Here is a 13,327-nt window from a genome sequence, read left to right on the forward strand (position 1 = left end):
CAGACACAGCGCGGCGGAGATTGAGGGAGCATGAAATCGTATCCAGGCGACCCGCGACAGGGCCCCAACTCGAAGGTACATCGAGGAAGTCCTCCTAGAGACTGTTATCCCATTTTCTCTATTTATTGGTGAGCAATTCATTTTAATGCGGGATAATTCTCGTCCACGTACCGCCAGAATTGTTACCGATTACTTGGAGCGAGTGGGAATCACAGTTTTGGACTGGCCTGCACGATCTACCGATATGAATTCCATAGAGCATTTGTGGGATAATTTAGGGAGGCGTGTTAGACGTAGTCATCCTCCTCCTAGTAAATTAAATCAGCTCCAAATTGCTTTTAGAGAAGAATGGGATGCTATGCCGGTAGAGTACGTCCAAAATTTAATTTCTTCGATGTCTGACAAGGTTCGAGCCCTTCGTCGTAGCAGAGTGAGTAATACCCGCTCTATTAAAATTACATATATTGTTAGAAAAGGTAATACAAATGAAGAATAACGTTTTTTTAAATGTGTTAATTCATAATTTTTTCTTTATTCTGTATTTTTTTGTAAATAATCAATAAAAATTATTCACTTTTGGCAGATTTTGTTTAAATAACCTATAAATTAACCAATTCTTACCATAAGTTAAAGAAATTAATATATTTAACAAAATTATAAGTCCAAATCTAAGTGTCCGGTTTTTTGCTGTTGAGATTATTTTTACTGGGATAATATTTCAATTATTTGGAAGTTATAAATTCATAAGATATTATTTTTGTTTTCACAATTTTCAAATTCGACAACTAAATCAAAATTATGTAAACTTCATCTGTTGCATTAAAGATGAAACATTTTTGGAGAAGAAACGGTATCTAAAGTCTATCCATTGTTCAAAAGGACCAATAAAATATAGAAAACAAAATCGATTTACAGCTTCCATTGACTGCTATTTCGCCTAGTTCCCTAAAAAGTCTGGATTGTTAGTGACAACACAAGAAACAGTTGAATAACCAAATATGCTTTTTGCTTTATGATCTATTTTTCATTCAGATTATAATTAGATGTTCTCTAATCACAAAAATTAGTCCTACCTGTCAGGTATTCTACTAACAATACTGATCTATTAGAAAAATGTGTCATTTAATGTCACGGGGTTGCATACATCGACTATCTTCAAAAAGTTTAATGAATAATTACTAGATAAGATGAAGGAAGATATTGCGAAAAAACGATAGCAATTCAAAGAAAACAAAGGGCTTCTCCATCAGGACCCTTCTCACACTTATGTGATTGCCATGGCTCAAATTCACGAATTGCACTTTTTATTGGTCGATCACTCACCGTACTCACCAAATCTGGCCCCAGCAACTTGTCTTGTTTCCTAACCTTAAAGTTTTACTTGCAAGAAAGAGATTCTTTCAGACGAGACTATTATTTAGAAGGATTAGAAAGATTAGAGCATTGCTTAGAAGTCTATATACCCAAAAGGAGACTGAATTAATTTGGAATTTCTGGTACTGTTGGTGATATTCATACACATACATACACTGTTATACACTACCACTACACCAACACTCACAATTACAATATCTGAGTTATCGTCTCAGAGATTGAAGGTAAACAATTTAGAAAACACGTGTCAGGCAGTGTAATTGTGAGTGTTGGTGTAGTGGTAGTGTAAACAGTGTGTCCAGTATGAAACTGAGTTAAGAAATAAAAATATTAGGCCGGAAACTTTTCAGACAATCCTCGTACATCTTCACACCTAATATCTGTAATAATTACGTTCTTTGACAGATGTTGAACCAGACTATAAGAAAAAAATACACATTTTGGTCCATCCCAATCATTTGCTGCCTCTACATTCAACTTATTTTTAGATATTACCAATTGACCTCAATTTGTTGATAAATATTTGTGTATGTTTAATTAGAGCGAATCAATTTTTTCTTATTCATAACCCTAATTAATATTATTCGACGGATGAAATGAGAGAAAAATATTTTTATTTATTGGTGATATTAAACTCTTCAGATTGTGAAAATGTAATTATTAAAATTTGATAGTAAATAATAATACTATTAGCAGTTTTAGTGATAATGTTAAGAATCAAAATATACAGAGAAACAAAAAAGGTTGTATAATAATGAGGACTGTCAACATTTCATATTAAAAGTTTCTTTCAAAAAAAAATATTGTGTACCTAAATTAGTTTTTTTCTAAACATTTGCGGTTTTGGTACATGAGCAGATTTTCCGAATATTTCTCATCAGGCTGAAATACTTACATCTAACATATGAAGAGATTGTATTTAAATAATTGAGTTACAAGTGGTATTTAATACAGCAGTGAGTCATTTAGATGTTTCTCAGAGAATGCAGAGTAAGATGTGTCTTCTTTCCCTTATATAAAGTATGAAACACAACTCTGAGTGTTAATAAATATATATATATATATATATATTTATTAACACTCAGAGTTGTGTTTCATACTTTATATAAGGGAAAGAAGACACATCTTACTTACTCTTAGCATTATCTTTGTTAATTACATGGACTTCTTGATGATCTATTAAAGGAGTCTCCATTGTTTAGAGCAATGTAACGTGAAAGAAAAGTTGTTGGGACAAAATAAGAGTGAATATTGTAGACATTCGTTAGCAATTTCTTTCAAAATATATAGAATAATGATTACTATTGATATTTGCTTTAAAATCAGAATAACAACAAATAATTAATAATATTTAAAATACAATTTAGAGCAACTTTTTAATGTATCGAGATTAACATGTTTGCTATCGCTGCACTTTCCTAGTACGGTACAAAAAATATGAAGAATATATAGTGTAGTTCAAAAAAAGACTAAGTGGAAGTACCATTATGTTGTATAACCATCATTATCAATTTCTTTACGAAATCAATAAGAAGTTATTAGAAGTAAATGGCTGTAATATTTTAAAAAATAGTCCTACTTTGCTCAATAGGCGTTTATAGATTTAAATATATTAGTTAAAACTAGTTTTTAGATAGAATGCGTTATTCCTAGTTAGAGCTAGTTTTTGACATATACTCATATATAATATATACTATATAACTAATGCTCTGAAGCGAATCAGTTAAAACTGTACCACCTGATCATTGTAGTGTCAATATAGCATTTGACATGACAATTTGTTTCAGAAATATCTCCAATAGCTCTCCCTGATGACAATCTTGCTCTGACAACTTTTTTATAATAATAAATACAGTCTGCCACTTTATAATTATATTAATTTAAATACAATCTCTCGATTACAAGAAATACATTTTAAAAAAATAGATACACATATATAGTTGAGAAATTTTACAAAATATACAGTATTTATACATTGGCTCGAATTTAAAAGCCAACTGAAGGTAAAATACTTTTAAAAATTTATCTTAATGTAAAGTGACCATCTAAAAGATCTGTTATCTTTAACTGAAAACTATATTTCAAAATGAGTGTGAGTAGAATATGAAATATATCAAAGTATCGAGTTTGGTTAGAACCGAGTCGCTAAGGGTGTTTCCACATTCACATATAAAAGTGAGATATGTAGTGTGCAATTGCAATGAAATACACTGAGAGGGCAAATTTATCCCTTCATTTACAAATAAAAGGTGGAGAAGACATCATTTTTATGGAAAAATAATTTGTTTTTTCGTTATAAAACTAATATGGAAAATTAAAATGGGGATCAATGCTAACACGTATCCCGCTGGTCAATTTTAATTAGTAGAATTAATGGTAGAAATGGAAAAGAGTCACAAAGACAGACGGATGGTTATTCATGATTAAGTTGAGATTTCTGGAGCTCTTGGTTATAGTCATATTAAAAACACTACTAAAACTGCATCAAAACACATATATGTCTAAAGTGCATTTAGTTATCATCTACAGATACTGAATACTAAACTTAGTTATCGAAACTCAACGTGGCGATAGCTATCAAACTTGTGTCAGTGTAATCAGTATTCAAGGAAAATGTATTTCGCTTAAAGTATGTCATTGAAAATATATAAGCAAGTATTGTGCCCGCACAACCTAGTATTTATCGACCTACATAAAGCATTTGATTCTGCAAAATTTCCATAAAGTACAATTTAGTCGCGTACTAAAAGTAATACAAAATTTTAAGTTTCAACATTAGGTCGTCATTTAACATTAAAAATACAGTTTTAGTAGTATTTAATGTTAATAAGCGATGGATAATTTAGATGCGTCAAGTGAATACAGCATGTATTTTGATAAGATCGTGTTTGAAAAGAATAATCATCATAAGCTTATTCTGGAAATTAAAATCAAAGCTCCAAAGGAAATTTCCACAGCTTGTACTGTTGACAATACCGCACTTTTTTATTTCTCAAAATAAATATCTTTTAAATTCTTCTGATGTAAATAGGAAATAAGATTTTGTCCGTTTTTTAGTAGATTCATCCGAAGGCAAAAATAACACGTTAACTGCCAACTAGGAAATAATTAAATTCCCCAAAAAGCTTTTTGTTAAAAAAATCAACCAAGACAAATAATTCATTATACTTTTTTTAAAGCCTCTATTTTCTACACCTTTGGATGATAACTTATCTAAATTAGTGTTTTTAGTGATATAATACGATTAAAACAAATTCTGAAAATCGCCTAGTCAGTCAACGTGTTAAGGTTATTGGTTTACATTTTAACGATTTCAACTGTTTTATATATAAAGGTTTCGTTTTTGAGAGACAATCGCTTAAGTAAAGTGCGGGGCTAAATTGCGCTAATGAGAACTTCAAGATGATCACTGTAAATCATAAATACAAATTTATTTACATAATAAAATATTTCGTAAATACAAAGTGAAACATAACAATACTATCTCACACAAACAACTAACAAGAATATTTTGTATTATATAATAATAACAGTCTGATTATTAGTTTAATATATACAAGATGGTCCAGAGTTACTGTACACTTTTTTCAAAAACTGAATAATAAAGAAAAGAAAATTATTTAATTAGGTGCACTGAGAAAATTATTTTTCAAATATCTGCATAGTGATGTTGATTTTTGTTCAGTGATAATAAGAAATTAGGACAATTCATTTCAGCTCATCTCATATAAATACATATGTGGTGGGTAATTAAGTCAAAGTTTTTGTAATTTTTGATTATTTGAAAAATATCCTTAGGCACACGTGTGGGTGACTAGCAAGTTTTTCCTTAATTTTTTTACGAAAAAACGACAGAAGAAAAGTTAGTAAGGCGGTAAGGGAACACAGGGATATAAGTGATTATATGAAGATGAAACTGAAGAATTGGATTTGGGGTGATTTTGCAAATGTTTTACGTACTTCGGCAAACTTGTTTCGATTCATTCGTGAAATAATTAGCAAAATCAGTATCCACTCATTTTAGTTGTACTTAATTTTGAATTGTCCACGGTTTTTTCTCTTCGATAGAATAAATTTAATAGGTGATTTAAATTTCTTCCTCATCAAGAAATTAAACAACATTTCCTCCTCAGCATCATCCGATTCTGATTCAGAACTTAAGTTCAATAACAACAATTGTTTTGCTCGATTGTCAGTAATGTCAGACAATTTTTGATGTCGCAAACTGCCAATTAAATCCAAACCCCACCGTTTCCTATTTGAAAACGCGTGACTCAATATGCGGATCCCCACGCAGCACGTGTCACGCTAACTCACACGTGTTGTACGTGTCCTAATTTGCGCCTTGCCTTATTTTTGTACATACTCTCAGTTCTAGAAATTAATGGACTTAAGTCTGGACCATTTTGTATATTAAAGCATCATCGATTTGAGCTCGTATCATTAAAAATTTTAAAATAAATATATTAAGATCAAATAAGAAAAAATTTAGTCGTTATTGGCGAGGAAATTTTGAGAAAACAAACCAACATTACTTTTATGCTGAATAGATATTTTTTCCTTTCAGATAAATTGATGTTTTGATGATGTTTTTATCATTTCAATTTGATATATATATAAAAAAAAATTAATTGAAATAAATTAGTGTAGTTCAAGTTAATTATATAAATTAGTGTAAATAAATACATAAATTAGAATTTTATATAAATTAGTTTACAATAAAAAAACTTGAAATATAGATCAAAATAAATAAATTCATAATAAAAGCATTTTCTACAACTGTAATGATAATCATTTTTATACAGCTATTGGAATTCATACATCATTCTATATTTTTTCGTATTTATTATTCTTTTTCAGTTTATTATTTCACCATTGGGACCGTTCCTCAAATTAAATTGGAATGTCATTTTCAATATATTAATTTGTAACAATAAACATAAAAGAAATAACATCAACAATTTTATCTCTCTTAATGAATTGGAAAAATTGGTAGAAATGTACCTTTTTCAAAGAAAATTTTAATTTTACCAAACTGGTGAAAAAAAAAACATTTTGGACACAATATTCCATGTTGTCATCAGCATCATCAATAATAATATAAATATTAATAAATATTTGTAATTGAAGTCTTCATGAGGCGAATACTTTACCAAATTTGTAATATAAAAAGTCGTAGAAAAAGTATAGTATGCAACTCACAAGAATTAGTTATTTTACTCAATTTCGTATCACTGTTATGTGAATTTGTTTTCTCAATCTAATCTTAATAAAAAACGATCGATTATTTGTTTCGAATTTCGAGATTTCAACATGAAAACGAAAAATTTCACATCAAAAATTTTGGGACAACATTTTTACAACATTACCTTACATTACTACCACGAGGTGCGGGTATTTTAGAAGCTGGCCTGGGTATTCCTGTGGGTCTTGGTAAGCCACTAGCTTTTACTGGATGGGGTTTTACAAATGTGTTGTCACCTACTAACGCAATTTTTTCTCTTGGCATCGGTTGTACCTAACAGGAAAATATAGTTACAATCAAGTACAAGTCAAAATAACTGGTAATGGGAAAGTTCGATGAAAGATGTGTGGTTAACTTAGAGAACAGGACATGCGATATCGATGGTATGAGTAAGAGCATAAAACATTAGAATAATTACTGCTAGAAGTTTCCAATAGATTATATATAGAAGGAAAGATCCTTGAAGATTGGAAAGATTATACAGTGCTTTTCAGATAAAAGTATCCACCTTTAATAACTTTTGTAATACTGGTATTTAGAAAAAATCCAAAAACACGTCAATTTATGTTGGAAGGGGCAAGCATTATGGCTTATTTAAACTTACTGGAAAAGCCACCCCCTCACCCCTAGCAGCATCCCCTTTATTTTTTAAATTACTTTTCATATTTTTTATGTAAAATTTGGATACTCCTCTTTGAGCTGATTTCAAAAATGTATAATACTTGTAGGTTAAAGTGGTTAGTTTATGAGATAAACAATTTTTCTTTTAAGAGCACAAATTTTATTTATTATTTACTTTCACCTTATTTGCCTGTACTAAAATGGGTTGTACAACAGTTCAAACTCTTTAATCTTTTTAACTGTGCTATTTATTCTACTTAAAAAATCCAAACAACAAAAAACTCTACTTTTTATTAAAGTTTGACATTGTCAACTAGAATTTGTAGTCACTATTGATAGTGTAATTTGATACATTATTTATTTTGTTTCTCTGAAATGGTTTACTCTTTGCAAGAAAGAATTGAAATTGTAGGTTTATACTACCAAAATAATAATTGTGCAAGAGCTGCTGCTAGAATATTTAACGAATTACATGACGGAAGACATGCAACTCATAAGTATGTAATTCAACTGATGGAGAAATTTACCACAACAGGGTCTGTTTGCAATAAAGTGCATAAGCGAGAGGGACTCGTAAATAACGAAGCAATCCAAGTGGCAATTTTAGGGCAAGTCAGCTTAGAGGCTCAACAACCCCAATCGTTGTCAACAATAAGTAGAGCGATCGGTGTTTCATCTTCTACAGTTTTCCGAGTTCTACATAAATTCAAGTACCACCCATACAAAGTTAAGTTGGTGCACGAGTTGAATGAAGATGATTTTGATCGTCGTCTAGAGTTTTGCGAATCAATGACGCAAATTATCAATAACAATCCACAATTGTTAAACAATATTTGCTTTTCTGATGAATGCTCATGGTCATTAAATGGCTTAGTAAGTAGGCATAATTGTAGATATTGGGCTGAAAGTGATCCACATATTATGCGTGAATTCCATACACAACATCCCCAAAAGTTAAACGTTTGGTGTGGTATCCTAGGTGACCACATTGTCGGACCTTTCTTCATCAACGGAAATTTAAATGGTGAATCATATCTTGAGTTACTCAGGGAAGGGGTTGACCCACGTATTACAACAATAATAGAAAATGATGATAACCTTTCCGAAGATTTACTGGTATTTCAACAAGACGGAGCTCCCCCACACTATGCTATACCTGTCCGACAATTTTTAAACGAAACATTCCCCGCTCGTTGGATAGGTAGAAGGGGGCGTGGCCACCTAGGTCACCGGATTTAACACCCCTAGACTTCTTTTTATGGGGGTATTTAAAAACAAAAGTTTATGCTACCCAACCAGAATCTCTGGATGATTTACGAGAGAGGATAGAAAATGAATGTCGACAATTAAATCCAGCCGTATTAAGCAATGTCAGAGAGGCATTTCAAAATAGATTATACCATTGTATGGAAGTGAATGGTACTCATTTTGAACAATTATTGTAACTTCATAATAAATAGCACAGTTAAAAAGATTAAAGAGTTTGAACTGTTGTACAACCCATTTTAGTACAGGCAAATAAGGTGAAAGTAAATAATAAGTAAAATTTGTGCTCTTAAAAGAAAAATTGTTTATCTCATAAACTAACCACTTTAACCTACAAGTATTATACATTTTTGAAATCAGCTCAAAGAGGAGTATCCAAATTTTACATAAAAAATATGACAAGTAATTTAAAAAAATAAAGGGGATGCTGCTAGGGGTGAGGGGGTGGCTTTTCCAGTAAGTTTAAATAAGCCATAATGCTTGCCCCTTCCAACATAAATTGACGTGTTTTTGGATTTTTTCTAAATACCAGTATTACAAAAGTTATTAAAGGTGGATACTTTTATCTGAAAAGCACTGTATATAGAAGGAAAGATCCCTGAAGATTGGAAAGCGGGTTTGATACTACAGGTGCACAAAAAGTGATATAACAAGGACTGCAACTCAAATTTTTTTTGAATAAATAATAGAAAAGAATTGCGAGCTAAAATAGAACCAACTTTCATGGAGTTGTAAAGAGGTTTACGGAAAAGCAGAAGTACAAAGATCATGTGTTCACTATAAAAGAAATCAATTGAAGAAAAATGGCAAAATCCAAACCAATTTGCATTCCTAGACGGGGAAAAAGATTTCGATAAAGTTCCACAAATGAAAATATGGAAGGGCCTGCGAACAAGAAATGTTAGTAACAAATTAACTAAATGCCTGTACAAAGAAACGGGAATTGAGGTTATAAAGCAGAAATATGAAATTAGAGACGTTCACAACCACCAGAAAGTATTACTTCATCATACTGCTTAGATTCATCTTAATCTAATAGATCTTTTTGTTTTTGGTTTTCCAGACCTCTTCGCTAGCTATCATTTTATAAACAATATTTTCTGGTGACAGTAAGCTCTCGATTCTTTGTATGACTGCTCTACGTTACAAAAAAATGTATCTTCTACTGTAGGATATATTAGAATGCGCCTTGCAAGTGATTGAATGATCATAGCAGAAAACCAGAAGAATTTACAAGAAAATTTGAACAACTGACAGAAAACGAAATGAAAATGAACAAAATGAAAACCAAAGTTATGATAGTTATAAATGTAAAAGAAAAAAATTGAAATCGAGGTCGAGGAGGGACAAGTTAGTAGCTTGGAAACAGAAAAGTAGGATTTGGAATTAAATAATAAAATAAAGAAAGCGAAACAAAAAAAGAAAACTACAAAGAAACAAAAATAAAGTGTACAAAGCAATTTACACGCCAATCTCACATATGGCTGTGAATCTTGGATATTGACAGAGAGGGTCAAGAGTAAATTTAAAGCAGCAGAAATAAAATAACTTAGAAGAGTGAGAGGAATTATTTTTGTGAGCAATTGATGTACATGTTGGTCGAAAAAATATCCAATTGGAAGATGAGTACACTTTTTCACGTAACTGCCATGCTACTGGTCAACGGAAAGTCTTTACAGAATAAGAGTAAGTGTCCTTTCAAGTTTAGGATTATTGGAAACCATATTATTGGTTCTTTTTGCATTGATTGCAATTTGAATATCTTTGAATACCTTAGAAGAGTGAAAGGAATTAAGCTCCCATAGAAGAAAAGATTTAAAAGTTGAATCCATAGAAAGGAAACAACTAGGATGGTGGAACTAGCTACAAAGGATGTATAGCATGGTGCCAATTAAGAAAATTTGGGAAGCTAAAGTGCCACACCCCAGAGTAAATCTTAAAAAAGAAGGGAAAGCCATGGGTCACGGCGAAAAATTTGGTGTAAGATAGGAAGGTCTATATACATAAGATAGAGTATTTAGAAACAGTAACATAAATACATGCAAAAAGTCTTGACCTAAGTCCTCAACTAACGTAATTTCAAATAATCCTTATAGTCCGGTCAAATTAGACCAACAAATAAAAGTGAAGGAATTGTTTAAAATATAATTAAAAATAATGAAAGTTCCCCATCATTCCCGTGTATGGCGGTACATCGCTATTTACATGGACTCGGAATGAAGAAGAAAAATTTTAAAGTTACGACTCCGACGATTAACACGTTCACTGTCAAGGCAATTTTGACAATTTTATTTAATCATATTGTATCGTTAAAAATTCTAATTTAAATACAACGTTTTCACCAAAAGGTATAGAGAATGTAAAAAAAAATATTTATTTTTTGAATCCTTGAATAAAAATCTCATTGGGGGGGGGGGTTAATTACAAGTCATTTTAAACAATTTTACTGCTCAGCTTGGTGGGAATTTATATAACTTCGAATGTCTAAATTGACCGGACTATTAACGTACAAATATGTATATATATATTTTTGTATACTTACTTCTACTATATTCAGAGGAGTTGCTTTATTCAACGTCGACGTTGTATTGGAACTAATTAGTGGTGGCGCCACTGGTAGATTAGAGCTCATGGGTCTTAGACTAGTATAAGAAACCTTCAGTTTTGTACCCATAGTTTTTAAATTAGACCCCATATTAATAGATGGTTGTTTGGCAGTACTCATTTTATAAATATTCGAGTAACTACCAGGTATGTTCGAGTTCATAGGTTTGAGGTTAGAATATGAATTAGTCTTAGCATAGGGTCTAGTTACTGGCAAAGGTTTGGGAGCTGGTGCAGTATAGGAACCTTTTTGACTAATTTTGATTGTTGCATCTAAGGAAATCGGTGCATAACCTAAGCTTTTTGGTTGTTGTTTAACGACGAATTGATCTAAAGATCCTTTTGATGATATGGTCGATCGGACGCTTTTGTAGTCGTCGTTAGATGAATGGTCAGAATCTGATATGGTTTCTACTGTGGTTATAGGTGATATGAAATTATGGTCCCATAATTTTTTGGAAGCTGTCGATATTTTTGGAGTTGACATCACTTGTTGGAGACCTAGAATAAAAAAATTGCGAAATCATAGTACATTTTCTAATAAGCAGAATTGTAAAACCAAAGTTATAATAATAACAAATGTAAAAGAAAAAAATTGAAAACGGGGATTAGGAGGAACTTATAGAAAATGTTAGTAGCTTAGAAACAGGAAGGTAGAATTTGGAATTAAATAATACAATAAAGAAGGCGAAGCAACAAAGAAAACTCCAAAGAAACAAAAATGAAAGTGTACAAAGCAATTTACAGGCCGGCTACAACGTCACATATGGCTGTGAAACTTGGGTATTGACAGTTATGCTACTGGTCAAGTATCCTCTAAAGTTTAAAGTTATTGGAAACCATATTATTGGTTCTTTTTGCACTGATTGCAATTTGAAAGGCGATCATTATTTGGAACTACTTCAATAGTATGTCAATCCAAGTTTGGCAAATTTATATCGATATAGTTTCAGCAATATGGAGTACCGCCACAGCACAATATTTCCCAATCGGCGAATAGGGGGGCAAAAATCGATAGAATGGCCAGCGCCATATTTTTTCTAAATATATTTTTCATGGATCAAAAAAGTACCCGAATTAGAGATTTTTCGAACCTTTAAAAATTCATATCTTTAAAAATATTACCATGCGCCGATTCCTCCTAGAATAAACAGTTTCTTTTTGACTACAACTTTGAATAAATTTTAACGGAGTAAATTTAACTAAAAATATTGAGAGGCATATTTTGTAGGAAATTTAATTCCCTTCAAGAATCTTTATTGGATTTTTTAAGTGAATTTAAAAATTCCAAAGTTGAAAAATAAAATTCTGAAATTATATTAATTTTCAAGTCGTGGTTATGACAAAACGGTTCATCTGATAAAAAATTTCAGTCTTTTATTGTCAAGTCTTTTATCTCGATGGTTTAGGAGTTATGGGACAAAGACTCGCACCGGAAAAAAATCAAAAGTTGCGATGATACACCTCTCAATATCAATTTCAAGGGTTCAGTTTATTTTTTGGCCTAGTCTATATTAATATTCATCCATACATTTATATGAAATTTAATATGAAGATATACTATAAACATTAACAGGTATTCAAATTATATATCAATATTCAAATATGATATGGTTCTCAAATTGTCACCTATTGAAATATTACAATATTAAATTTCTTAACAATACAATCAATTTACATATTTTAGAACACAATGCAGACAATTAGATCCTTGAACTTTCATGATTTTTTGTTACATTGTTGCCAAAACCAAAATTTTGACGAGAATCTTGTACAAAAATAAACAGCAGAATAGTAAAATATAAGAATTAAAATCAAATATAAAATAAGATATTTAAAACATTCGCATTTTTATGTAAGAAATTAAACATAACACAACCAATTAAAATTAACAAAATTCTAAGTTAACTAAAGGTATCTAATAAAATGAAAACTGAAAAGCTTAAAAATAAAATTAGAGTAAAATTGATAATACTGGGACATATTTTTAAGCAAAATATCCTGTTGAATGAATTTTTAAGAGTGATAGTCTTAAGTCTGTACAACAATTATCTACTAGTAGATCATTCTTAAAGGTTGAAGAAAATTTAATACAGATTTTCCATCCTAACTGCAGTTGAGGAATTTATTTTTCAATAATTCACCTAGACACTAGATGAAATTGGACGTTATCAAACAAAATTTTAGAGAATAATAAAAAATGAAATGACAGCAACA

General features: G+C 30.8%; 1 protein-coding gene across 1 annotated transcript in view; it reads right to left on the reverse strand.

Annotated features, from left to right (window-relative positions):
* Nucleotides 1-2,516: 2,516 nt before the first annotated feature.
* LOC130443952 (uncharacterized) overlaps nt 2,517-13,327 on the reverse strand; it is a 29,667-nt gene continuing 18,856 nt past the window's right edge. The window contains exons 5-6 of the mRNA XM_056778864.1: nt 11,049-11,611; nt 2,517-6,892 (exon numbers count right to left, since the gene is read on the reverse strand). Of these exons, the coding sequence (XP_056634842.1) occupies nt 6,740-6,892; nt 11,049-11,611 (716 nt within the window). The 3' untranslated portion in view covers nt 2,517-6,739. The remainder of the gene's footprint in view (nt 6,893-11,048; nt 11,612-13,327) is intronic.

Source organism: Diorhabda sublineata, chromosome 5, assembly GCF_026230105.1.
Source record: "Diorhabda sublineata isolate icDioSubl1.1 chromosome 5, icDioSubl1.1, whole genome shotgun sequence".
NCBI lineage: Eukaryota > Metazoa > Arthropoda > Insecta > Coleoptera > Chrysomelidae > Diorhabda > Diorhabda sublineata.